At 45.3% G+C, this 27,511-nt stretch overlaps 1 protein-coding gene across 4 annotated transcripts in view; it reads left to right on the forward strand.

Moving 5' to 3' along the window:
• The window catches only part of Pdcd1lg2 (programmed cell death 1 ligand 2), a 51,576-nt gene extending 25,914 nt beyond the window's left edge, over positions 1-25,662 (forward strand). For all 4 annotated transcript variants that reach the window (XM_075973800.1, XM_075973803.1, XM_075973801.1 and 1 more), the window contains 3 exons: positions 1,169-1,438; positions 7,364-7,505; positions 19,231-25,662. In XM_075973800.1, coding sequence (XP_075829915.1) covers positions 1,169-1,438; positions 7,364-7,505; positions 19,231-19,267 — 449 coding nt within the window. In that variant the 3' untranslated portion in view covers positions 19,268-25,662. The remainder of the gene's footprint in view (positions 1-1,168; positions 1,439-7,363; positions 7,506-19,230) is intronic.
• Positions 25,663-27,511: the final 1,849 nt, after the last annotated feature.

The following is a 27,511-nucleotide window of genomic DNA, read 5'->3' on the forward strand; positions in this document are numbered from 1 at the left end:
TCAGCGGTTCCAGTCCATCATGTGCAGGAGGGTACAGCATAGCAGAATTCCCATCATGGCTTGCTTTCTCTTTAGTTCATTTGGGTCCCCAGCCCATGGAATGGTGCTGCCCGTGTTCAAGGTAGATCTTCCCACCCGCTAGTTAATTCTCTCTGAAGAAGTCCTCATAGACACACCCCTGGGCATGGTTACCAATATCCTAGAAACTTCTCATCCAATCAAGTTGACAAGATTAACCACCTCAAAACTGTTTTTACTTAAAGATTGCTTATGCTTCAATGATTTACTGAACATCTATTTAAGGAACTAGTTCCCAATTAATAAAAGCCAGTGCTTGCTTCCCCCTCATCACCAAAAAAGTGCACAGTTTATTGTCAACACTTCTAGCTATATACATGTGGTGTTACTATTTGTTACTTTCCAGATATGACCTAAGATTGCTGGGTAGTCTTTGTGCCTTCCTCGCCCTCCAAATATCTCCTTTTAGTTTCAGATATCCACGTTCTAGAAAGTAGGAAATCTCATGTGAATAATTCATTCAGCATATACTGCTCAGAACATGTCTGTATTGGGAAGTAATAATAAATATGCCCAACTCTTAAATATTACAACTCATACATAGATCCTGATTTTTCTCTTCCTAATCTCAAAGATAACAGAGGAGAAGGGGAATTTTGAGTAAACTGTCTGCTGGTGATGTCTGAAAAAGTGATCTATTAGAGTTATTTAGTGTGGTAATCATGTCTCCGTCTTCCAGCCTCTCTCCACCCCCAGATTATGGGACGGTTTAGAATACAAGAAGCTGCAGCGTATGGCATCTTAGCATAGTTTGTAAGATATAAATTTGCAGCCCTCCTATTTTCAAGCATTGGGTCTACCAGGCTTTGTTCTTCTGACTTTGAACACCATTCTCAACAAAACATACCTGTCATCAATTAACCCCAACAAATGTTGGAGATATCAGTAAAGCATCTTCATTGTATTATATGAATTAAATTATTAAATCTATGCAAAATAATGTACCTGGGACATAGAAAGTATTTTTAAAGTTATATATATATATATATATATATATATATATGTATATACATACACACACATATATATATATATATAACCTAATCTACAGCAATCAGAATAAAACTTCCTTTCCCCCCCTATTTTCCAGCTTCTTACAAGAAGATAGACACTCGGATCCTAGAGGTCCCAGGGACAGATGAGGTGCAGCTCACCTGCCAGGCTAGAGGTTACCCCCTGGCGGAAGTATCCTGGCAAAACATCAGTGTTCCTGCCAACACCAGCCACATCAGGACCCCTGAAGGCCTCTACCAGGTCACCAGTGTTCTGCACTTAAAGCCACAGCCTGGCAGAAACTTCAGCTGCATGTTCTGGAATGCTCCCATGCAGGAGCTTACTTCAGCCATCCTTGGTCCTCTGGGTAAGTGCAGTACCCATTTCCTAGCCCTGCAATCAGAGTTCAGGTGAGAAACAGGTAAGAAGGTGTTATAGATTCTTCAAGAGGTCAAGGTAGAATCTAGAAGAGTTACAAGGATAGACAGGACAAAGATCTCTATTGAGCCAGAGTCTTCACTGTTGGAGAGGCTACCGGGAGAAGGTAGCTGTGGGGACAGCACTTGTTGCTGCGCCGAATCTGAGCAACTTCAAGGGAAGTCTGTGAATAGCAGACTCCCCAACCCTAACTCAGGTCCTCCATTATGATGCTGGTGTCTCCCATTGGCTGAACCCGGCAGAGGTTGAGGAACAAAGACATCTTTCCATAGATTTCTTCCAGATAGGTCAACATCTGGATCTCAGAGCATTGTGTTACAGGGCATAGTGTTACAGTGTAGAAAACAGTATGGAGACGCAGTAGAAATATCCCACGTGAATCATGTCCAGATCAGCCAATGAATAGCATGGGCGTTGTTCTGGCTGTATTGCTGCCTAATTGGGTATGTGGCATCCCCGAGAAACTGATCTCTTACAAAAAATCATTCGGTCTGACTGGCTAGTTTTAGAAGTGGACTTCATCCTTTTGAATTTCTGCACCAGCAAAATTTGAACCTTTTGGACAAACCAGTAACTTTTTGTGCCAGGTATGAACATTCATTTGATAACTAAAAGCTATCCACTAGGAAAACAACCATTTCATAAGAGACAGAATTTTTTTCCACCATGTATGTAGTTCTTATGGCTCCCATATCAAATTGCCACAAATGTAAAGGTTCAAAACAATAAAACTTTATTATCTTATAACTTCTAGGGGTTTGAAGTCTAACACAGGTTTCACTGAGTTCTAGTTGAGGATTATAGATGTTCTAGGAGATATTGCATTTTCTTGCCCTTCCCGACTCCATCGTCTATATCACTTGGCTTGTGACTGGTTCCTACATCTTCAAAGACAAGAGTCACATCACCCAGCCCTCTGCCCCTTTTATCGGACTCTTCTATGACCCCCCCTCTTTCTCTTGAGCCTTGGGCTTTATTAGATACTTCTATCTATGAGTCCAAATAGGTTGCGATTTTGTTGCTGCAAAAATCTAAAGGATGAGATTCACTTTCAGAACTAGCTAGCATGGCCAATCAAGTTCTGAATCATTGAATAAGAGACTGACTTTCTTGGAAACGTCACCCACTTAAGCCAGTGTACTGGAACCACAGCCAGCAAAACGACAGAGCTCCTACTCACTTACAGCTCTGAGAAATGCTTCCAGTGGAAAATGCCTGCTTGGTCAGTGTTGGACAGAAGGGAAAACCCGTTCTGTCCTGGCAGCATTGTCAAGCAGATTATTGATCAACAGTGATCCTCTCGCCTGGGCCTCAGGTGCTTTTCTACTTTTTTCAGAGAATGCTAGTTTCCAGTTTTTCAGTTATATGAATCATTGGTTGGAAGGAAATGTAATTATGAAAGGAGTAAACTTTCTCTTTCTTCTTCTCTGGGGTTACTTAGAGCAGGCAGGGGAGGGGAAGCAGAGAGAATGCTCACCACAGGGAACTAGCTCCCATTCCTGTGTTTCTTCTGCTTAGATAGAGGGTTCCTCCCCCTCCCAGTGAGCAGCCCAGTCTTTCTCCACCTCAGCACAGGGACCGATTTTGACTGCGTGAGCAGGAATTGAGCTAGTGTTCTTCCTCCTGGAATGGACAAGTGGAGGACTTCTTTGGGTGGGCAGATATCTGGGGGCAGCCTGGCAGATCCAAAAGGATTCAGGTATTCAGCAGGAGGGGACACTGGTCTTAAGCCAGGGAGTTCTGACCCAAGAGAAAGCAACCGGTCAATATGGGAAACAGAACTGACAGAAAACTCGTAGAAAGACAGACAGACACACACACAAAAGACAACCAGTAGTAACGACTGCACATTCATAAACCTGACGGGATGGGGACTTAAGGAACGCCTCATGTGATTGACTGGATCAGCCGCAGCATCCGTTCACCCTCTCTTATGTGTAAGGGCATAAGGTGCCTTTACCAGTCTTACCTCCTGAAGTCACAGACCAGGTGACTTTCTAATTTGTTTCCCTTTGAGGTGGAGATGTCAGATTCCTCCAACGCATTAGGCATCGATTGATCAAAGGGGGCCCTGGGGACCCCAGACTCAGGTTTTGCACCCAGAGGAGTCCCCTGAGGACAGCGCTCTTCCTCATTCCAAGGAGCTCAGAGACCCCAGGTATCTTGAGGTCTGGTCTCTGGGACCTCCAGAAGTGGTGTGGGGTATCCACCAGAGAAGACTGATTAGACATGGGCTTAAGCCAATAGAAATTCTTTATTAGCCAGTTGGCCGCTAAACTGGGTGTTTAAGATCCCAGTGTAGCCTTGAGCCTTCTGCAGGGTGAGTTTTTAAAAACAAAACTGTACTCTGGGTTGACATACTTCAGTTAACAAGAGCAGTTAGCCAGAAGCAGAACTACAGAAGCCAAAAACCAAGGTTAATACATTTAGAGACTTTCCCAAAACTGTGGACTTGGATGGATCAGGTTTTTGTTTTCCTTTTGGCAGGTGGTATTGTCTATGTGCTGAGTTTATGACCTGACTGGTACTTCCATTATGGAGTCAGTTGTGCTAAGGTCTGGGGTCTGTTACAATATCTGTCTCACTTCCATACCTTCTTTGTGCTGTAAGTTCCTTTCCCGTAAAACATTATTTGGCAGGCCCCCGCCTATCCTGCCTCTAAGACAGCTCACCCTGCTCATCAAGATCTTTTTACCCACGTCGCTTTCTTAAGATCTTTTATCCGCATCACCAGCTTGTTTTCTTCTGACTGTGTGTTATCTTTTCCCATTTTTTATGTGTATTGTCCATGTGTTTTCATCGTTCAGACGGGTCTCCTTTACATCCAGACCGGAGTGAAAGCTGCTTGTTTTGCCCATGAGGAGCGCTTGGTGAATGCTGCAGTGTTAGGTGTCAGACACCATCTTGAAGACCCCAGCTCCCTCACCTCAGGCCCTAGTCTGTGTGGACAGTTAGGTCACAGACAATGCCCTGGTGTGTGACACACAACAACAGCAGCGGAATAACCACAGTCACGCATCCCCCCCCCAAGGGATCCTGGCTTCTACTTCTTAAAGGCAGTGTCTGCTGACTTAGAACTCTCCTGTTTCTACTCATTCTCATAAACCAAGCGGTTCCCCGACTGCTGACCGCTGTGGACCACGTCAGACTTCTCCAGAAGTCAGCTAATACAACGATGCAGAAATGAGAGTTCGGGGGTGGGAGGATGGATGCCTACCACTCGGGACAGAAGGCTGAACATACTGAATCTCGGTCAGAAGTTACAGAATTCTCGGGTCATCTTCCTTCAGACACAGGGGCTTTCCTCGGCCAGCTGCTACATTTCCATTGGGAAATGTAACCGGGCTAGATTATGAGGAACTGTTAACTACCAGGTGGGGCTGGCAGAAAAGTCCTCCTGGCACATCTGGAAGAGAATTGAGGCAGCAGAAAAGAACGTGGACTCTGAAAGCAGACAAATTTTAAACACTGTTTCTGCTGCCTCTTGGCTTCAGGACGTGAGCATTCTGCAGGGCTGTCCTCACACACAGTCTCCCAGGGACACAACAAGAGTAAATAATGATATGTTTGTTAAAACGTTCCTATGATACTAAAGGGTGCAATGCAGGAAAACTATGTCACCTCCAAGCAAGATTCCTGGTTTCTTTCTGAGCACCCAGGACTGTGGTAAGAATAGAACAGATGTCTTTCCCATTGCTCGTCTTACCATTGTTGAAGAGAAGGCAGCTCTCTTAAAATAGCATAGGCGACCGTGTAGGCTAAGCTGACATCATGAAGAGGTAAACATGCGGTGACTCAAAGCAGCCGTGTGGTTTTCCACTGCCTAATACTCGGAGATAGAAATTGATCTCAGAGCTAAATGACTACATTCTATGAGACATTCAGTGACCCAGGTTATTTCCATCTTGCTACTTTGCCATTCTCCTGGACAGTGTCCCTGCCGACTCGTCAGAGCAGGGCCATTGCCAAATCCACGTTTCTGCTTTCAGAGAGGAAGGAGCGGCGTTTTACAGTCAAGATCCAGAAGACCCATTCTTGATCTGACCTTAGTTTATGTTCCTGACTCCACCTAAGTGCTGGTCTCTGGGTCTGGAAAAGCATCTTTGGGAACCATATCTAGTAATAGCCTAGCCCTGGGAGGGAGGGAGAGAAGGAGAGGAATGACTAACAGGTTGCCACAAGGTGGCTGTTGATCAGCTTGGTGTACTCGATAGTCTGTTCATCCCAGGAGCTTTGACCGACACTTCTCATGCAGCGATGCTAGACTTCATACAGGACTGAGGGATGACATAGGTACCATCTTTGCCCTCCAAATACAGTCTAAGGAGGATGGAGTCTTTAGGGATGAGCAGAAACTCCATACATGGAAGGGTCTGTGAGGAAACCTGAACAGAACAAAGGCTCCCAAAGGTACTGACACGGGGGCCTGGCTCCATGCTACACACAGCCCGCACTTAGTAGTGAAGAAGCAGTGCGACACTTAGTGTTTTCACGACACGGCTTAAACAAGCAGGCTCTTGTCTCTTTCATTCTTAGTGATCACATGCTCTGGAGCCTGAGCTTTGGGACAGGTAGATCTGGGGCTACAGCTCTGCCGTTTCCTTGGAAACAGTGACCACAGAAAGATTGTTTAGCATCCCTGCTGCTCTACAATGACTCGGGACTGAGTGGTACCTAATAGTTTCTCAGATAGACTATTCCATGGTTCTCAGCGTTACAGAGGGAGGGTCAGGAGCAGAGCAGCCAGCAGTTCAAGCCCTCCTCCCTGAATAGTTCTGTATGGTTTTTCTGATACAGCACTTGTTTAAGTGTGTGTCTGTCACCCCATGAGGCAAAGTTCCAGTCTCAGAAACAGGCACGGCCTAACTTGTGTGCCCATTCATTGCCAAATTGTGAACACCCCCGTAGCCCTCTCGTCTCTCCAACCTGAAGGTACCCGGAGTTCTGCAAGGGTGTCCCCCCCCCACCTCTAAATTACCCTACTCTTCACTAGATGGATGCTGTCCTCAGGACCAGCACCTTCGTTCATCCAGACAAGCTAAGGATCAGTTGTTGTCATTCACACCAAGACCAGAAAGACTTGATTTAATATGCCACCACTGCCTGGGATGTTCTGCTCTTTCCAGAGGATCTTGCTAGTCTTTCAAACCCAATAAGTAGTCGTATCGATTTCTAAGCCCCTGAGTTCTTATCAGTGATGGAGAAAATCAAATTTGTTTTTTTTTTTTGTCTTTTCTTTTCTTTCTTTTATTTATTTATTTATTAAAGATTTCTGTGGGTTTTGATCCTACTACACGCACTGGCTTTGTGGGAGCCTAGGCTGTTTGGATGTTCACCTTACTAGACCTGGAAGGAGGTGGGAGGTCCTTGGACTCCCCACAGGGCAGGGAACCCGGTCTGCTCTTCAGGCTGACGAGAGAGAAAATCAAATTTGGAGCTGAGGGTTTTTCCTGCTTGGAAGAGAAAGGCAGGGTGATGGAGAGGAAGGAAATGGGGATAGAGGCAGAGACGAGGGTGGTGGTGATGGGTGAGTGGGCAGATGGTTGGGGGATGGAATGACAAAGTGGAAAAAGGCACAGGATCTGGCCCAGACAGTCTGGAGTGTGTCTCAGCTAAATCCCTCGCTGTCTAACTTTGGGGAAATTTCTCAGCCTCACTCTTTTTCACCAGTGAAAATGGAGATCCAAGTAAAGACTTCTTCGCTGGGTGGTTGTGGAAGGAAATGAGCTTCTACGTGAGAAATGTAGACCGAAGGCTTAACCCTGCTTCCGTGTGGTGGGGACCCCTCTGACAGCCACCCCAGTCTGTCTGGGAGCCGCCCTGTGATGGGATTTTGATTCTTTCCTTCACCCAGGTTGGACTGAGCCCGAGGTCCGCAGCACGTCAGCACTGCGTGTTTTCATCCTGTCTTGTGTCGTGGCTTTAATCTTCATAGCCGTGCCGGTGGCGATAGCCCTGAGACAGAAGCTCTGTGGGAAGCTGCATTCTAGACATCGGTGAGTGACTTACAAGCTGTGGGTGGAGGCATGAACCCCTGCTTGACTCACAACTGCCCATGGACTGCCAGTCTTCCCTGAAACACTTCAGGCCTAGGAGAGCTTTGGGACCATCCTGGAGACTTTTTACCCCAAGAAGAAAATGGTTCAGTCTTCAGTGAGCTGAGCCCACACACAGCTTTTTTTTTTAAGGGGATGTTTATTCCTGGGTTTCAAGAGTTTGCCTTGCACTCTGAGCCCCCAGAGTGCTGTCTTTGGGGTCACGCAGGCAACATTTGCTGGTGAGAGGTTGCCAGGAGCCTCTCTGAGGATTCAGTTAGTCTCCATCATTCTTTTCCTCATTCTGGGCATGAGTTGGATTAAACTTTCCTGGTCTCCTAGGAATCCATCTCTTCTGTCTGGTTGTGGAGTAGAGAGAGACTTGGGAACCTTCTCAGTTTGGGGAGGTCCTTGTGAGCATCGGCTTAGCCTGGACCTTCTATCTGCTCCTTCCTATACTTTTGAATCAGGCAGGGCTGGGGCTGCCTGCAGCTTCTAGTCTTAAATGGAACTTCTCTTGTGTCTGTCTGTAGTCTGTCTGTTCCTCACTGGAAGCAGCCAGTCGCCAAAAACCCCAGCCTGTCTGTTGCTTTCCTCGGTGGCACCGAGGCAACACCCGGTGAACTTCTTTCCTCGTCTGCTCTAGCTTTGTCTGTCAAAAAGGAAATGGCCTCTCTGACTATTTTATTTGGAGTAGGCAGCACCAGCCAGGGGGAGGAGGGGTTGTCATCCTGCACTGATAGTGATTTGAAGTACCCTGTGTGTTGTCCCCTGTCCTTTGTGGGCATTATCAGAGCTGATCACAAAACCTCTAACTGTAGAGTTCAAGGAACTGCTGTCAAAAGAAAATAAGATATCTCAGCACAGGGGGAGGTGGAGACTGGAGGGTCGCACTGTCAAAGGCAGTGAAACTTAGCCTCAGAAGAAGAAAAAGAGAAGTGTCAGGAGGAGGAGGAGGAGGAGGAGGAGGAGGAGGAGGAGGAGGAGGAGGAGGAGGAGGAGGAGGAGGAGGAGGAGGAGGAGGGAGAAAAGAAAAAAAGGAGAGCAGAGACTGGTAAAGGGGGGGCAGGGCGAAGGGAAGAGAGAGGGAAAACGGAGAAAGAATAAAGGAGACAGAAGAGAGAAAAGAGAAAGAGGCAGAGAGGCAGGCAAGAGATTTAAAAAAAAAAGTAGATAGGAAGGGAGCAGAAGAGTAAAGAAAGCCAATACTGAGTTTGCTCAACAGAACTTTCGGTAAACCCATGACCTCAGACCACTGTGCAGGTGAAGCTCGCTAAAGTCTTATGTCCTGCCTTTCACACAGATCTTACAAACTGAGTTTCCGGCCTGGGGCCTGAGAACCCCATAGTCTCTTCAGAGAGAACAGCTTGACTGTTCACAATAGTCAAGTTATGGAATCAGCCCAGGTATCCATCAACAGATGGATGGGTAAAAAGAACGTGATGTGTGTTCAAAACAGAGCAATATTTAACCTTCAAGGAAGATGAAATGTTGTTTTCAGGGGGAAGAGTGAAACTAGAGGCCATCATTTTAAGCCCAACTCAGACAGTGCAGACAGATAATATATTTACTTTCATACATATATTCTAGAGGCTACAATATCCGACACTGCAGAGATCAACATTACTGTCGCTGCAGGAGATCCTATTGCATTGTACTGTGATAAATCCCTTCTAAACACCTATTCTCTTAATTATGAGTTTTGCCTAAGGCAGGGAGTGGTACTTTTATTTAGCCCATGAAGGAATTGGGGTTCAGAAAAGCCATGTGATCTCCCGAAGTCACACAACATAGACTCAACTGCAGATTTATAGGTCTGTTGGACTCTGAAACTTGTGAGCCTTTCGTGACAAAAGAGTTTAATAAAAACTAGCCATCTAGATAGTATCAGCCATAGGAGGGAAGAACAAGTCTTCATCTAAAGAATTGAGTGGGTTGTCATTCATGTATTAGACCAGACACAAAGTCAGATTACAGTCCCATGGCAGTTACCTGTCACAGAGACTAGATTTATAGAATTTATTGAACTATGAGCTTCTGTGGAATAATCCTCTTGTACACTGTAAAGATTTGTCCTGTAGTCAGGCAGGAAGTACAGGTGGGGCGACCAGACTCGGCATGATGGGAAGGGGAATGGTGGAGTCAGAGGAGTCGCCAGCCAGATGCAGAGAGAGCCAGATGGGCACCTTGTACTGAGAAAAGTTACCGCCACGTGGCATAACATATATAAGGGATATGGGTTAACTTAAAATGTAAGAGCTATTGGCCGAGCATTTGTAAGTAATATTGTGTATTTATTTAGGAGTTGCTGGCTGGACTTCTACCCATAATGGGTAGCTTAAATGAATGGGGATTCCAAAAAGCTTGGCCAATGGTGTCTGAATACGCAATGACCAATAATCAATTCAAAATAAATTTATAGTGAATCTGGAGTGTTTGTGGGTGCTTACCCATGGTTCTGAACATGCAGCACACTTGGCACTGTGCATGCTATTAGACAGTGCAACACCAAGGGATGCTGCGGAAACACCTTCGGTCTGATCTGAGACTACTGTGTGCTATGATTTGCAGGGTTTTTCTTGTACATACAAAACTTTATTATCCTACTGAAATATAATGCTTTAATTGCGAAAAAAATAACTTTTTAAATTTTTTATTCATTTTACATACCAATCACAGTTCCCCTCCTACTCTTCCTCTCACTTCCCCCTTCTTCTCCTCCCCCTGCCCCCCCCCCCGCCACCTGCCCTGTCTTCCCCCAATCCACCCCCCATCCACTCCTCAGAAATGGTAAGGCCTCCCATGGAGAATCAACAAAGTCTGGCACATTAATTTGAGGCAGGGCCAAGCCCCTCCTCCCTGCGTCAAGGCTGAGCAAGGCATCCCACCATAGGGAACGAGCTCCAAAAAGTCAGCTCATGCACCTGGGATAGATCTGATCCCACTGCCAGGGGCTCCCCAAACAGACCAAGCTACACAACTGTCACTGGCATGCAGAGGGCCTGGTTCAGTCCCATGCAGGCTCCACAGCTGTCAATTGAGGGTTTGTGGTTTCCCATGAGCTTGGTTCAGCTGTCTCTGTAGATTTCTGGTCATGATCTTGACCCCTCTTGCTCATATAATCTGTCCTCCCTCTCTTTGACTGGACTCCTGGAGCTCTTACTTTGTTTTGTTTTGTTTTTTTTTTTCAAGTCAGGGTCTCACTATTTAGTGATAGTTGTCCTGGAACTCACTATGCAGTCCTGGCTAGCTAGGCTCTCCCTGAGATATACCTGTCTCTGCTTCCCAAGTGCTGGATTAGAGGTGTGTACCAGTACACCACACAAAGCACTTTTAATATTTTTCTACCATCATTCCTCAGCATGTATCAAACTCATAACTTCATATTTAGTTGCATTAGATACTTTATTTTTTAAAACTTTTCATTCTTGGCTTTCATTTCATTAAAACATTATTAAATGAATTTTGGTTTGCTATTAGGACAGAATTTCCAACAATTTCTGAAATGTCCCTAAATATACTTCTGCTAATTTGTACTGTATATTTATGTGTTGATGTTCTCCACATTGATAATTATAAATACAACCGAGTCCCTAGTGTACAAATTCTCTTTCATCTTTAATGAATGGTAAAATCACACACGCACAAAGAATTGCTTTTAAATAAGTTTGTTATTTATTACAAGTAAATGCTTGATTTCTGTAGTTATCACCCCCCCCACACACACACACAGACATACGCACACACACTCAGAATTGCATAAAAATTTCTTGGTAAATAAGGGGGTTGAAAGTGGAAAAAGTTTGGAACAAGTCTTCAGATCTTGAGAACCATGTTTCCCAAACTCTGGGCAAGAACCAGGTTTTGTGTGTGTCACTTCTGTGTGTTTAATTTTCAAAGTGTTGTTTGTTGATACTTTCATAATATATATATCTGATCTCAAACACCTTTAATCCCAGCACTCGGGAGGCAGAGGCAGGCGGATCTCTGTGAGTTCGAGACCAACCTGGTCTACAGAGCTAGTTCCAGGACAGGCTCCAAAGCCACAGAGAAACCCTGTCTCGGAAAAACCCAAAAAAAAAAAAAAAAAGAAAATAACAAAATAATTTTTATAAAAGTTTCCTAGTTTTAGTTTCAAATATCAATCCTCAGCTGGTTGTGAACTGGTAACTAGCAGCTGTCCACCCACCACCAGCCTAAGGACTAGATTGCAGGTGTCCCAGAGGGCCACGTCAGAACTTTGTAAGAATCTAAACCAAAAGCCAAAATTTTGGTTTCTGGTTGCCTAAGGCCCCTGGAGAACAGCAACATTGACCTCTGGCAGTAGGGAGGCTGCCGCTGAAAATGGCAGAACTCCAGAAAAGTTCCTCTGAGTTAACCACTGGGCTCCTTTTAAACAAAAATCTCTTTGAAGAAGATTTTGGCTATGGCTGTGTTATGGGATTGACCCTTGAAGCCCTCACCAAGGTCAGGATGGTTAGGATGGGGTCAGTAAAAACCCGACTGTCAAAGAAGCAACAGGAGCCGTGCAGGACAGTTCAGCCAGCTGAGTGTCAAGTCTTGGAAGACAATCTGATGGGGAAAGAAGCAAAGCAACTAGAGGTTAAGGAAGAAATGAAACTAGAAAACCTTGATGGTAACAGCAACTCAGCATGCACACGTGTGCCTTGTTCTCTTCGTGACTGACATCAGCTCGTTACCCCGTACTGTAAATTAAACCACCAAGCCTTATGTTCTACTTCAGGACAGGCAGGTGCGAAGTGTCAGTCAAAAAGGATGTTCAAAAAAGCCACCGGGAGCCTACTATTATACAGGCCGTATTTAATTTTCACCTAATCTATGTATTCATATGATCTATATATTCATATTAAGGAATTAACTTAGAGTTACTCTACGTAGGGGTTAATGATAATGGTCCTCCCAGAAGCCATAGGCTGCCAAACAAAAAGTCCAGGGGAAGATGTAAGGCAGCTCCCCTCCAGGTGCTGCTCAGGGATATCCTGGAGACTCCCCAAACAAGACAAGCTTACGGAAGACACAGGACTCGGAAATATTAAGTCAGTACCAACCAGAAGCTCCTTGCCCGCTGGCCAACATTCATAGTACCACAGATAGAATGCAGGCTGCAGGTGGGGTGAGCCACCAGCATCTGACCCAGCTGAGAATTCTGTGAGCTACAATGACTGATATGGCAAGATGCACCCATGGGTGCCGTAGTGGCAATAAGGTCATCACATTCTGATTGAATTTAAGGCCTGCTCCACGGGAGGAACTGCATGGCTGCTACTGTATCTGAGGCCAGAATCTGGGATTGGAGAGTTTGTAGGCTCTGAAGGCGAGCCTACTACAATGATTTTGCTAAGAGGACAATTGTATCAATCTGCTCTCTGAATTTGTATCTTGAAGTTCATAGATTAGTGCAGCTCCCAGACCTCACCATGAAGTTTCTTTATACAGTGGACCATGGTTAGCTCAGACACTCACCAGTGCTCAGAGTTTAGAGAAAAATTGTCCGTGGAGAGCTCAGCTACAGTAGGACATCTAGATCACACCCCCGCTCCTTTAAGTTTATGGACTGTCTTAGGGTTTCTACTGCGGCAATGAAACACCACCACCAACAAGCAAGTTGGGGAGAAAAGGGTTTATTCTGCTTACACTTTCATATTCCTGTTCAGCATCAAAGGAAGTCAGGACAGTGGACTGGGTGGTTTTGTGTGTCACATTGACAAATCTAGAGTCATCAGAGAGAGGAGCCTCTGCTGGGAAATGCTTCCATGACTGTAAGGCATTTTCTCATTTAGTAATCAATGGGGGAAGGTACAGCCCATGGTGGGTGATGCCATCCCTAAGCTGTTGGTCTTGAGCTTTATATGAAGGTAGACTGAGCAGGCCATGGGAAGCAGTAAGCAGTCCCCGCACCCCTCCGCCCATAGCTTCTGCATCAGCTCCTGTCTCGGGATTTTACCCTGTTTGAGTTCCTGTCCTGACTTCCTTCAGTGATGACCAGCAATGCTGAAGTGTAAGCCAAAAAAACCCTTTCCTCCCCAACTGGCTTTTTGGTTATGGTGTTTCATCACAGTAATAGAAAATCTAATTAAGACAGGTAGGAACTCAAACAGCGCAGGAACCTGGAGGCAGGAGTTGATGCAGAGGCCATGGAGGGTGCTGCTCCATGACCTGCTCCCTATGGCTTTCTCAGCCCACTTTCTTATAGAACCCAGGACCACCAGTCCAGGGATGGCACCTCCTTTGTTGATTTCTAATTAAGAAAATGCCTTACAGCTGGATCTTATGGATGCATTTTCCCAATTAAGATTCCTTCCTTCCAGATTACCCTAATTTGATTGTCAGGCTGACATAAAACCAGCCAGTAGAGAGACCATGTAGGAGGAAGAAACAGATTGTAAGATAGAGAGGTTGGGAAGGTCAGACCCAAAACCGTGTCTTCTGGACATTGGTGGGACTGCTGTATTCATGAGTCCACAGCAGCTATGGCTACCTGCACATGACCCACACCAGAGGGAGCATTCACAACATCCCAGCATGGAGCAGGGAGGGGCTCATGAGCCCCCACACCTATCTGAGAAGTTACTGACAGTCAACGTCTTCTGGGGGAGGGAAAATTCCGTTTTCTTTAAGGGTGTGGACCCTGGTGTGGATAGTTCCTTATCCTGAGTAAATGGGTAACACACATGAAGATACAGAGTTAGGAGGGCTTGGGGAATAGGGGTGGATATTGGGCAGTACGGGGAGATGAATATAATCAAAATCCATTCTGTGCATGTATGAAACTCTGAAAGAATCAATAAGGCATATTTTTGAAGGTGGAAAGGGAGGAGTAATCCTGAAGCTAGACATCTCTGGGATCTTTGCAGACAGTAAATTCCACCACCGCAATACAGGAGTGAACAGAACTATGAACAAACATGGTTTTGCTTTCTTTCTCAGCTCCTTTTTTTTTCTTTTGAATTGGTGAATTCAGTTGTCCCCCAGTATTCATGGGAATTGGTTCTTGCCTGACTTAACATTAGTGAATCTTCATAACTTTTTGGCAAAATGGCCCAGTATTTGCAGATCTACACCTGCACGCAGGCTTGAGATCGTTTTGATTACTTAAACTCTCTGTTGCAGTGCAAATGCTTTGCAAATAGTAGTGACATTGTGTTGTTTACAATGACAACAGGCATGTCTTAGTTACTTTTCTCAGTGCAGCAACCAAACACCAGACAAGAAGCAGCTTAAGAGAGAGGTGTATTTGGGACCATGGGCTGCGGGGGCTGAAGTCCATCTTGGAGAGGAAGGCACGGCAGCAGGTACCTCCATGGCAGTGGGAGCGTGTGTGACAACGGCTTGCTCACTTCTCAGTTCCACAGGAAGTACCTGAGTGACAGGAAGTAGGAACAAGCTATTAACCTCAAGGTCAAACCCAAGTAACCTATTTCCTTCGGCTAACTTCCACCTCGTGGAGGGTCTGCACCCTCCCAGATGGCATCGCAGGCTGGGGACCACGTATTCAAACACATGAGCCTGTGAAGGACATTTCTCCTTCAAATGGTAACAAAAGGTCTGTAAATGTCTGCTCTAGGCTATCTCTAGCCTACCAGAAGCCTGTTTTTTGACTCATTGAGAAAGTGATAGGAAAGGAGCCACGAGGAAGGCGACACGGGAGGCGTGCTTGGGTGCTCCAGTTTCATAGCTTCCAGGTTGGCACTGTTTCTGTTTTGTTTTGCTTCTCTGCCCTCTGGAGGCCTCTCTCGTGCAGAAGTAGGGTGCTGTGACTGTCCACCCAGCTCTCAGACGGACCACGGGTTTTAGGCAGAAAGTGGGGCAGGTCCTAGGGACTCCAACAACTTTCAGGGACCCCTCCACCTGGCCTGGATGGATACAATTGTCTCCCCCGGTGTCCTGAAAATGTTAGGGGAGTTTAAAGCATCTGATTTTGAGCCTCCAATCATGGAAGGCTCTGGGAAACTCAGCCTTCCTTTTCTAACAGATATTCTTATTTCCTGTGTTATAAAACACGTAGTTTTGTTCTTTCCTATTTTAAAGCCCTCAGTTTAAGGGTCCTGTCCTACATCGTTTTAGCAATGTCATACCACCAAGACAGGCTAACCCAGTAAAAGTCCCTGCTCCCGTACCCTCCATAGATGCTTTCCGTGAAATGCATTCTGGGAAGCACACTATGTGGCGGTGCCAGGGTGGGTACACACATGCTCTCCCATTCCACCGCTCAGCAGCTCTGTCTCTGGATGTGCTGCAATCTTCGGATAGACTGCAGTGTGAAAATAGCTTCCCAGGCACCCAGTGGTGCCTACTGTCTGTTCTCCCAGGCATCCCCAGGCACCCTGTCAATGTGATCGCAGTGCTGCCAGATTCAAGGATGTGCCATCCTCTGCCACCTCCGTGGGTAGATGTGAGATCATCCTGTCACCTCCGTGGGTAGATGTGAGATGGAAAATGTGGTTGGTGGCTTAAAGTGTGGCTTTAGCAGTGGACTCTTGATTTTACTCCTTGTCTTAGTCAGGATTCCTATGGCCGTGACCAAACATCACGACCAAACAGCAAACTGGGAAGGAAAGGGTTTATTCTGCTTATGCTACTTTATCACAGTTCACTATAGAAGGACATCAGGACAGGAACCTGGAGGCAGACGCTGATGCCAAGACCATGGAGGGGTGCTGCATACTGACCTGCTCCTCATGGCTTGCTCAGCCTGCTCTTTTCTAGAATCCAGGACCGCCAGCTTGGGGTGGGCTGGGCTCGCAATGGTCTAGGCCCACCCTCATCAATAACTAATTAAGAAAATGTCCTACAGCTGGATCTTATGGACATATTTTCTCATTAAGATTCCCTCCTTCCAAGTAACTGTAGTTTGTGAGTCACGTTGGCATAAGACGGGCCAGCACGCCCCTGGATCTTAAGAATACCATTTGCTCAGAGAAGAATCATTATAAAACTGTATGCTTTACTTGTGAAATAGTAAACTGCCATTTTAATACTTAAAAACTAGGAAAAGAAAAATTATCCACAAACATTTAGTGTGGATAGTTTTTTGTTTTGTTATTTTCAACCCATTGTTGGTGGACCCAGTGGGTGTGGAATACGGAGATACAGACGGGGCAGTTGTATCTGGTTGTGCTAATTAGTTCATGGAAGTTGAACAGGATCGGTGTACACAGAAGATTCTTCAGTTGGTAGCATTTCTACCAAGCTTATTCTTGCAGTTGGCTTCACTCCATGTCTTCGATGGAGGGCAAAGGTGGCATCCATTTCAGGCCATAAACAGTCACGCCGTTCTTGGTCTGCATCCCTAAATTCTCCTAGCTGGTACTGCATGGCAAGTCTGTACCGGTGAAGCTAGAAACATAGTCAAGCTTTACTAGTGAGACAGTAACTCAGCTGTGGTACAATTGGCTGATGGTTTTGCAACCAATAGGGATTAAGAACTATGTTGTGGGGCTGAGCTGGGAGCAGCTCAGGGGTAATGAAGCCTCTTGATGAGGGTGACAGGCTCCCAGCTGGTATTGGTGACAGAGAAGGGATGGCCTGGGGATGTCAGAAGGCAGGGTGTTATGCTACTGCAAGTTGGTTGAATGGAAGGCGTAGGGCTTGGGAAGCAGTACTTCTGGGATCAGATAGGCTTGGGTCATGTGGGACAACGGGGAGTCTAGCTTGGTGGAAAACCACTTCTTTTGTGGTCTAGCAGCGATGTGGTGTGGCACTTGAGTTGACCAAAGTGATACAGGAGAATCAGACTTCGAAATACCTTTGTGTCAGAAACTCGGGGATATTCAAGCCTCTCATTTTAGAACTCTGCTGTGGGTAGCACCACAATTTCAAAGCTACCAGTTGTGGAAACAACCCTAGGAAGCCTTTGGCTCAACCATACGAGATGGCAGTCATCAATACAAATGGGATGAAAGAGACTTACCATGGGTCTTCAGCCCTTTGCCCATGTCTACCAACAACTGGTCTGAAAGTCGTGTCTATGGGCCCACAGCCTGGGTACAGAGCCAAGGAGAAGACACACAGCATAGGTCGGGCCTGTAATGAAGTTTGATTACACTGAACTCTGAATCAGCAATTCAATATGCCCGACTCAAGAGTTTCCCATCAGCCCTGGCAAGCCTAATGAAAATATCTGTTTCTTCAGAAATGAAAATCCCAAGGAAAAAGGGTATCCTTGACCCAGAGGCACCTGCTTGTGTAGGTCCTATAGGCTCGGTGTCTTTCTGTAAGTGACTCCTTCAACTCCTCAGGATGGACGAAATGGGATAGGCTGAGGGCAAAGGTGAGAAGCTCTGATTTCCAGCCAGCAGGTGGTAAAACGGAAGGCGGGCAGAGGAGACTAGAGAGGGAGTGGAGATGGCGGTCAAGTGGAGAGCACAGCCTGCTAGCTCCGCTCTGACTTGTCATTGCCAAGCAGAAGGAAACATACATGCTTAGGTAATGTCTGCTGGTTATTAAATACTAGAGGAAAAGATTTTAAATGCCAAATTAGCCAAATCAGATGCACCCACAGGGGATCCATCTGCAGTTAGTGTCTGGGCTAGAGGTGAAATACCAACACCGAGCCTTAAGGCATGGGTCATTGGGCAGAAACAAAGATTTGAGAACCCAAAGGACACATAAAGACTTGTTCTGTCTCCTGAACACCTCACCCTCTCCCGTGCCCACTTGTAGTGCAGTATTAAAACTTCCTAGTTGAGTCAACAGTACCATGAGTATCTTGCAACAAGCATTTATCCCTATAACCAGAAAAGTCTCAGTCCTTCTTATCTGACATGAAAAATGAGGTGACTGGGGCGGAAGGGAGAAGATAACCAGGAAATCTGGTCCCTGTTGTTGGGGGCCAGGGTCTCTCCAGAGAAACAGAGCCTGGGGTGGGGGCAGGGGAGTGACAGAGGGAAAGAAAGGTAGATTCGTTTTAAAGGATTGGCACCTCTGATCGTGGGAACAGTGAGGCTCTGCTTTGTGGAGTAGGCCAGCAGGCTGGAAACTGAGGCAGACTTTCCAAGTTACAATCTCCAGACAGAGTTTTTTCATCACGGGGAATTGGGCTTATTCTCAAGTCCTCCCTTGATTGAAAGGGATCTACACTTTGGGATATCATCTGATTAAAGGTGAATAGGTACTATAAGTTAATTACATCTATAAGCTCATGGCAACATCTAGATTGTCACTCGGTAAGACGATGGGTGCTGTAGGCTATCCAAGTAGATTGAGCAAATTAGCCAAGAGACGAGGGAGCAGCCCTGGCCATGTACTTTGGCCTAGTGAGTGGGGTAAGTCAACTTGTTGTAACTGCCAGAGGCTTTAAAAACAGAAGTAAAGGACCTGGGAATGGGTTGGTGGTTAAGACTCTTGCAGAGGACCTAAGTTCAGTTCCCAGCATCTATGTTGAGCAACTCACAACCGCCTGGATCTCCAGCTCCGGGGCATCTGACACGCTATGAAATGTTGTGTCATAGTGCAGGTGTTTATGGCCATAGAACTGGCAGGGGGAGAGGGGTCTTTTGTAATATTGCTGGGAAGAAAATTAGATTGGAGCAATCCACGGTAGAGAGAAGGGCATGAATTTTTTTTTTTTAGTTCTTTCTTCCTCCAGTCTATTTTGAGAAGTTACACATGCTCTAATCAGAACAGTGATTTCCTTATTTTCCTGTTTGTTGTCTGCTTTTCTCAGACCTGGACCTGTGGCCTTGGATGTTGGGATCATCTGATTGGGACATCTTTTAGAGGCTCTGGACACTGAGTGAAGGTCCCTTGGCCTGAAGAACCTGCCCTTTGCACTTTTCAAATGCCGTGGATGATGATCCAGAAATTCCATCAGGAGTGTGCAAGACTGACGGCCTCCCTGCTCTCAAGACTCCATCCGGACAAGCACAGCCGCACTTTAGAAAGCCAGCCCTGGGATCCTGGCCTGAGGCCCCGCTTGTTTTCCCCTGGCTTTCCACGGGGAGACGTGGAAATTTCCAGTTACTGAAACAGATTGCCATAGAGTTATTTCTCGCCATCATTTTCTCTGGGGGCTGGAAGCTCCAGATGGTTTTGTGTAAACAAAGTCATAACTGATGTGTTTCACAGCTTCCTAGAATCCTGGCAGCCCCTGGAGCACTAATCAAGAGGAAGCAGTTAAGCGCACATTAAATGCACAACCGCGGGAGAAGGCATTTGTTTCAAGGCTTTCCCTTTTAAAGGTCTGAGCCACTAGGCATTTGTTTTAAGCTGTAATGTCACTATGTTTACTGGTGTTTTCTCTTTCAACTACATCTCTCCTTAAAACAAAACATTGTAGGGTTTTGTTGTTGTTGTTCAGTGGTATCACCTTAAGGGAAGATGACATGCTGGTGGTGTGTTGTGCCTTCAGGGACTTCAGATGAGTAACTACAGTGCCCTGCCTCCCACGCTTAGCCAACTTCTCTAGCTTTTAGGTTTTACAGTGAACCTTCTCGTAGCTCCGTGTCTACACCTGGAATACAGTGATGTCAATGGTGAGGGCATTTGATGACGGGCATTCTGGAAGATCTTTCAGGTCTCACTGTGCTCAGATTACCTGAAGGTGCTAAGCCTGGTCTGTATGCTGCACCATGAAGCTCAGTAGATTTACTGACCTGCAAACTGCCCAGATGTGCACATTAGCTCCTGTGACCTGAGAAATACCCAGATGTGCACATCATTCCCTCCCGTGACCTGAGAACTACACAGATGTGCACATCATTAGCTCCTGTGACCCGAGAACTACCCAGATGTGCACATCATTCCCTCCAGTGACCTGAGAACTACCCAGATGTGCACATCATTCCCTCCAGTGACCTGAGAACTACCCAGATGTGCACATCATTAGCTCCTGTGACCCGAGAACTACCCAGATGTGCACATCATTCCCTCCAGTGACCTGAGAACTACACAGATGTGCACATCATTAGCTCCTGTGACCCGAGAACTACCCAGATGTGCACATCATTCCCTCCAGTGACCTGAGAACTACACAGATGTGCACATCATTAGCTCCTGTGACCCGAGAACTACCCAGATGTGCACATCATTCCCTCCAGTGACCTGAGAACTACCCAGATGTGCACATCATTAGCTCCAGTGACCCGAGAACTACCCAGATGTGCACATCATTCCCTCCAGTGACCTGAGAACTACACAGATGTGCACATCATTAGCTCCTGTGACCTGAGAACTACCCAGATGTGCACATCATTCCCTCCAGTGACCTGAGAACTACCCAGATGTGCACATCATTAGCTCCAGTGACCTGAGAAATACCCAGATGTGCACATCATTCCCTCCCGTGACCTGAGAACTACCCAGATGTGCACATCATTAGCTCCTGTGACCTGAGAACTACCCAGATGTGCACATCATTAGCTCCCGTGACCTGAGAACTACCCAGATGTGCACATCATTAGCTCCTGTGACCTGAGAACTACCCAGATGTGCACATCATTCCCTCCCGTGACCTGAGAACTACCCAGATGTGCACATCATTCCCTCCAGTGACCTGAGAACTACCCAGATGTGCACATCATTCCCTCCAGTGACCTGAGAACTACCCAGATGTGCACATCATTAGCTCCTGTGACCTGAGAACTACCCAGATGTGCACATCATTAGCTCCCGTGACCTGAGAACTACCCAGATGTGCACATCATTAGCTCCCGTGACCTGAGAACTACCCAGATGTGCACATCATTCCCTCCAGTGACCTGAGAACTACACAGATGTGTACATCATTCCCTCCCGTGACCTGAGAACTACACAGATGTGCACATCATTCCCTCCCCTGACCTGAGAACTACCCAGATGTGCACATCATTAGCTCCCGTGACCTGAGAACTACCCAGATGTGCACATCATTAGCTCCCCTGACCTGAGAACTACCCAGATGTGCACATCATTAGCTCCCGTGACCAGAGAACTACCCAGATGTGCACATCATTCCCTCCCGTGACCAGAGAACTACCCAGATGTGCACATCATTCCCTCCCGTTACCTGAGAACTACCCAGATGTGCACATCATTAGCTCCCGTGACCTGAGAACTACCCAGATGTGCACATCATTAGCTCCTGTGACCTGAGAACTACCCAGATGTGCACATTAGCTCCTGTGAGAGCTGTATATTGGAGGGCCCGAAGCAAGCTTTTTACCTGGTGTTTACACTGAGCAGAATTTGGAGTTAATGGGATGGAAGAGTGTAAAGGTGATATTTAAATTATGCATGTGTAGCTTGCTTTCTCGGACCACCAACCCCCAAATCATGACATGGAGACTTATTACTAGTTATGCATGCTCAACTTTAGTTTAGTCTTGTTTCTGGCTAACTTTTTAAACTTAAAGTAACCTGTCTCTCTTCATCTATGTTTTGCCTTAGGGCTTTTTTACCTTTCTTTCATCCTGCAAATCCTACTTTCCTGCTTCCTCCATGTCTGGCTGGCTAGCTGGTGACTGCCTGGCCCCTGGTGTCTCCTCTCTCAAGCCTAGATTCCTCCTCCTACTTATTCTCTCTGTTTGCAAGCCCCGCCTATCTCTCTAATGCCTAGCTATTTGCTGTTGAACTTTTTATTAGACCCATCAGATGCCTTAGGCAAGCAAGATAAAATAGCAACACATCTTTGCATAATTAAACAAATGCAACATAAAGAAATGTAACTTGTCTTTACAGTTAAATATTCCACAACGTAAATGTAACACATTTTTACATAGTTAAAGTAACATTCCACAGGTGCATCTTATTTTATTATCATCTGCCTGCACGAAACACAATGTTTTTGCAGCACAAACATGTAACTCTTTATTGGAAACATCTGAGGTGTATTTAGACTCCTTTGCAGCCAGGTAGGTCTCTCACTGCTTCCATGCCATGGCCTAAGATTCCTGTTGGGGAAGCAGACAGAATACCAGAGATCAGGGCAGATGGGAAAGTCTTTCTGATTATACAGAACTGCTTATGCTGGACTCCACCTCTCAGGTGCATGACTGGCAGGCCGAATCCTGACTGCCAATCAGTGTTGAGTGGTTTGTTTGCTTTATTGGGAATCCGTGGTGTAATGGATTCTGACAAAATACTGCCATTTTTGGCCCTTATTGGGGCTGTTTTCTAGGAGATCAAATAGAAAAGAACTGTCTAGATCTGATATTCTAAAATCCTAAGAGAGACTATAAGACAGTGCATACAGTATGCTAACTGCTTTACATTGCGACCTTTCCCATTAACCCCTGGCATTTACCAAATACTTACTTTATGCCTGATACCGTTGAGCATTTTATACGCACCATTGGAGTGACTCCTCTCAAAATCCTCTGAAAAGGGCACTATTAATGACATCATTCCCTATGCAAGGAGCCCAGAGAGATTAAACAGTCTGGATAGGGCTGCCTGCTTTGTTCAGAAGGAAGTCAGCAAGGACAACAAACCCGTATTTATTACAGCTTTTAATGTGCCCTGGTTCCCTGGATGGGACTACAAGGTGGACTTTTGCCACTTGCATATGCCCAGTGGTATCTTGACTGGTCAAGGATTAACTTCACACTTGTTCTTCCTGGGGAGGTGCAAGAGATATGTGTAGGGGAAATCCAGGTTTGGGGACCCAAGGTTCAAACTCTAGTTTAACTATGTAAGTCTTTAGCTCCACCGGCTGACCTCCTTAAGCATTAATTTACCTAGCTAAAATATGAGTAGTAAAGGAAGGGTGCTTGTCACCCTCATCGGGCACTGCTATGTGCAGTGTGCAATGAATACTTGATAAATATGTGTCAGTGTAATCCCCCAACATAGCACCCACTGGCCCTGAAGTGAAGGCAGCACCGCACCCAGGCATTATCAGCTGATGTATCAGCAGCAGCACCGCATCCAGGCATTATCAGCTGATGTATCAGCAGCAGCACCGCATCCAGGCATTATCAGCTGATTTGTCAGAAGCACAGCACCAGGCATTATCAGCTGATGTATCAGCAGCAGCACAGCACCCAGACATCATCAGCTGATGTATCAGCAGCACAGCACCAGGCATTATCAGCTGATGTATCAGCAGCACAGCACCAGGCATCATTAGTCGATGATGCAGCAGCAGTCCTAGTTCTATTCCTAAAGAAACTTCCAGCCTAAACATGCTGCATGGGCTTTCAGTCCCAGAAGCTTCTGTGCAGAGCTCAAATTCAGCACGGTCAAAGTGTTCACTGATCCTCGTGTGTTTTATACGGTTCCCTCCACCCACAATGCCTCATTTCTGGAACCTCAAATCTTCCTGGAACCTCAAATCAAAGTCTCTCTATGATTCAATCCTTACCTGTCCTAGGAGATACTTTCTTTTTAATTTTCCTCCAACTGATTGTGATCCGCCTTTCCTTAGCGCACAAAATGTTTTTCTCTCTGTCTCTCTCTGCCCCACTCAAGAAATGTGTACATGTTTTCATTTTTGAACTGTGTAGACTAGAGCTTATGTTTTAGCTCCCTCCTTGAACTCCTGGAAGGCAGAGAAAGGGTAGAATTTTTCCACTCCCACAGGACCTTGTATGAAACAGGTGTTTTGTATGTGATTGACTCTGAACGTCTTTACACATTGAGAATAAAATTATACTCATTAGTCTAACATTTTACAACTTTAGTGTGATTGGCTAAAATGTAAATAATGATAATTTTAAATTTTTAATTAAAATACAATAATTATATTACTTCTTCCTTTTCTTTCCTCCAACCCCTTCAGGATTTTCTACCTTCAACCCCTCCCATGGCCCCCATTCTCTCTCTCTCTCAAATCAATGGCTTCTTTTTCTTTGAATATTATTGTTACTTATGTATAAGCATAAATATATAAGTATGACTTCCTGAGTCTCTTAAGCATTGCTTGTGTTTATATGATTTCAAAGTTGACCACTTTGTACTGGATAATCAGTTAGGGGACTCACCAATGGGAGAGGCTAACTCTCCTCTCAGAAGTCATTACTTGTCTGCAGATTGAGGACTGGTGACCGCGAGACTTCGCCCTTCCGTGTTAGCAAGTCTACTTGGTGTTGACCTTGTTCAGGTCTTATCACAGACGTAGCTTCCCAGTCATTTCCAGGAGACACAATCTCACAGCAGACTTCCTGGTCCTCTGGTTCTTGCCACCCTTCTACCGCCTCTTCCACAATGTTCCTTGAGCTTAGGTGCAAGAGTTTTATTGTATATGTATCCATTAGATCTGGGCACCCATGATCGGTATATCTCTGCATATAAAAAAAAGGCAATTTGAAAAATGCCTTTAAGGTTTAAATTTTCATATGGGTGTGGGTATGTTTGTGTATATATGACCTCCACATCTGTGGCATGGCATGTACATGTGTGTGTGTGTGTGTACTAAAGGGATGAGGCTGATGCCCGAACATCTACATGACACAGCCCAAAGCAAACTTCACATGAAAGTCACTGTCCTACTTTTATTATTATATTATTATCATTTTATTTTTATTTTGTGTCCCATGTCTTTTCTTACCGTTAATGTTAGCAAAGTTCTTTCCTTGGAAATTCTAGAGCATTCCCTAAGTTCTGTTTCTAGACATTCCGTTTCTGACTGGCTGTTGGTTTAGTTGTTGTTTTGCTCTGGTTTTGTGGGGTAACGGTTTTGCCTATTGCTTTCCTTGGGGTGTCACCTGAACAGGGATTTGTAGAGAAAGTGGCCGTCTCCAGCTTTTCAGATGCACCACCTGCTTTCCGAGGCTGTCCTGGAAATACCCTTCCGTGGTGGGGTGTGCGTAAAGCTACACGTGGTCAGTTAACAGCTGAAGCAATGGTGCGTTCAGGTTTTCCTGTTTTGATCACCCTTGGCTTTGCTCCTAAACCACCGGCCTTCCTGTGGCCTCTATTAGAATCTGAATCTCATGGGCTCTTCCCTTCCCTGTTCAATCCCTTGCTCAGGGCTTTATTTACTCAATAATGTCATTGTTTCAATCTATTATTTTTCTTTTGAGTTACAATGTCTTCACCTATATGTGGACATCCTAAGAAAAACACCCCCTCACTAGACTGTCATATGAAATTATGTACACTTGATTTTTTAAAAGACTCCAAGAAATATGTATTCCTTTCCTTAACAAATATGAATTGAGAATGAATAAATTATGTAAATTTTGAGCAAACACTTGTATCAATTTTCTTTGATATTTATGTTAAAACCTCATAAAGCAGTAGCTTGAGGATCTAGGCAGTTCAGCTGTATCTGATTTGCTTTTGTATTATTTGGCTTTAGATTCCTAACTGTTTTAGACCAAAGTCTTTGAGAAATTATATTTTAGAATAATTTCTATTGGTTGTGATATATCTCAGTAAAATATACCCTGACTCATACCAATGTTGGGATAGAGGAAGAAGCGAGGTTCTCAGTTGTGGTGAGACGCGTCTGGTTTCTAGTCTGTCATTCAAGGTAGACTTTATAAATGACAGTCCTGGATTCTCAGAGGCGCTCCCCACTAGAGATTCCCGTGGGTAAAGAAAATTCTGAGTGCTTGGCCGGTATTCCATCATCTCTACTGAGATCAGGAAATCTAACTGGGTGATGGTGTTTCTCACCACACCGTGCTTGGAATTGTTCAGGTTTGTGGAGACTCACACCACAAATGCAGTTCTCAGGGCTTCAGTGAAATCCTTACCCGCTAGTCCCCATGGCACACAAGGGGTGAGGCAAGATATATAATTATACACGAACAATTCTCCATTAGTCTCGGCTCCCTAAGCCTTTAAATATCCTTCCATAGACCATGTGGTGAGTTAGCGTCACTGAATGGAGCCTACTATTATGCCCATCTTTCAACCAACCAACCAAGAAAGCAAAACCTTTCCCAGATGCACAAGTTCATATATTTGTTTCATGGCGGTTGCTGTATCACAAGCTTTCCCAAACTTAGTGATCTAAACAATTAGTGATATTTTATGATTTTATAGGTTAATAATCTGAACTGATCTATGTGGAGGTAACTCACTTCTGTCCTATCTGAAAAATAGTCTGAAAACAGTGGCAAAAAGAGGGAAAATTGATATATGCAAGGACTTCTCAAGTCTAGGATTGTATCATATTTTCTTTTTTTACACTATTTTTAATTTTATTATATTTGAATATGCCAGGCCAACAAAGCCTGGCATATTAAATTGAGGCAGGACCAAGCCCCTCCCCACTCCGTCAAGGCTGAGCAAGGCATCCCACCATTGGGAATGGGCTCCAAAAAGACAGCTCAGGCAGCAGAATAGATCCTGGTCCCACTTTCAGGGGGTCCTCTAACAGACCAAGCTACACAACTGTTTCCTACATGCAAAGGGCCTAGTTCCATCCCATACAGGCTCCACAACTGTCAATCTAGAGTTCATGAGTTTCCACAAGCTTTGTCCAGTTTTCTCTGTAGATTTCCCCATCATGATGTTGACCCCCCTCTCATATCATCCCTCCTCCCTCCCTTTGACTGGACATCTAGAGCTCAGCCTGGTGCTTGGTTGTGGATCTCTGCATCTGTTTCCGTCAGTTACTAAATGAAGGCAGCCTACCCAATGGGAAAAGATCTTCACCAACCTCACATCTGATAGAGGGCTGATCTCCAAAATGTATGAAGAACTCAAGAAACTAGACATCAAAATATCAAATAATCCAATTAAAAATGGGGTACAGATCTAAACAGAGAATTTTCAACAGAAGAATCTCAATTGGCCAAAAGACATTTAAGGAATTGTTCAACATCCTTAGGCATCAGGGAAATGCAAATTAAAATGTCTCTGAAATACTATTTTACACCTGTCAGAAGGGCTAAGATAAAAAACACTAAGGACAGCTGAAGAGGATGTAGAGTCAGGGGAACACTCCTCTACTGCTGGTCGGAGTGCAAATTGGTCCAGCCACTTTGGAAATAAATATGGAGACTTCTCAGAAAACTGAGAATCAATCTACCTCAAGACCTAGTAATACCACTCTCGGGCATATACCCAAAGGATGT

The sequence above is a fragment of the Microtus pennsylvanicus genome, chromosome 5 (assembly GCF_037038515.1).
Source record: "Microtus pennsylvanicus isolate mMicPen1 chromosome 5, mMicPen1.hap1, whole genome shotgun sequence".
Lineage (NCBI taxonomy): Eukaryota > Metazoa > Chordata > Mammalia > Rodentia > Cricetidae > Microtus > Microtus pennsylvanicus.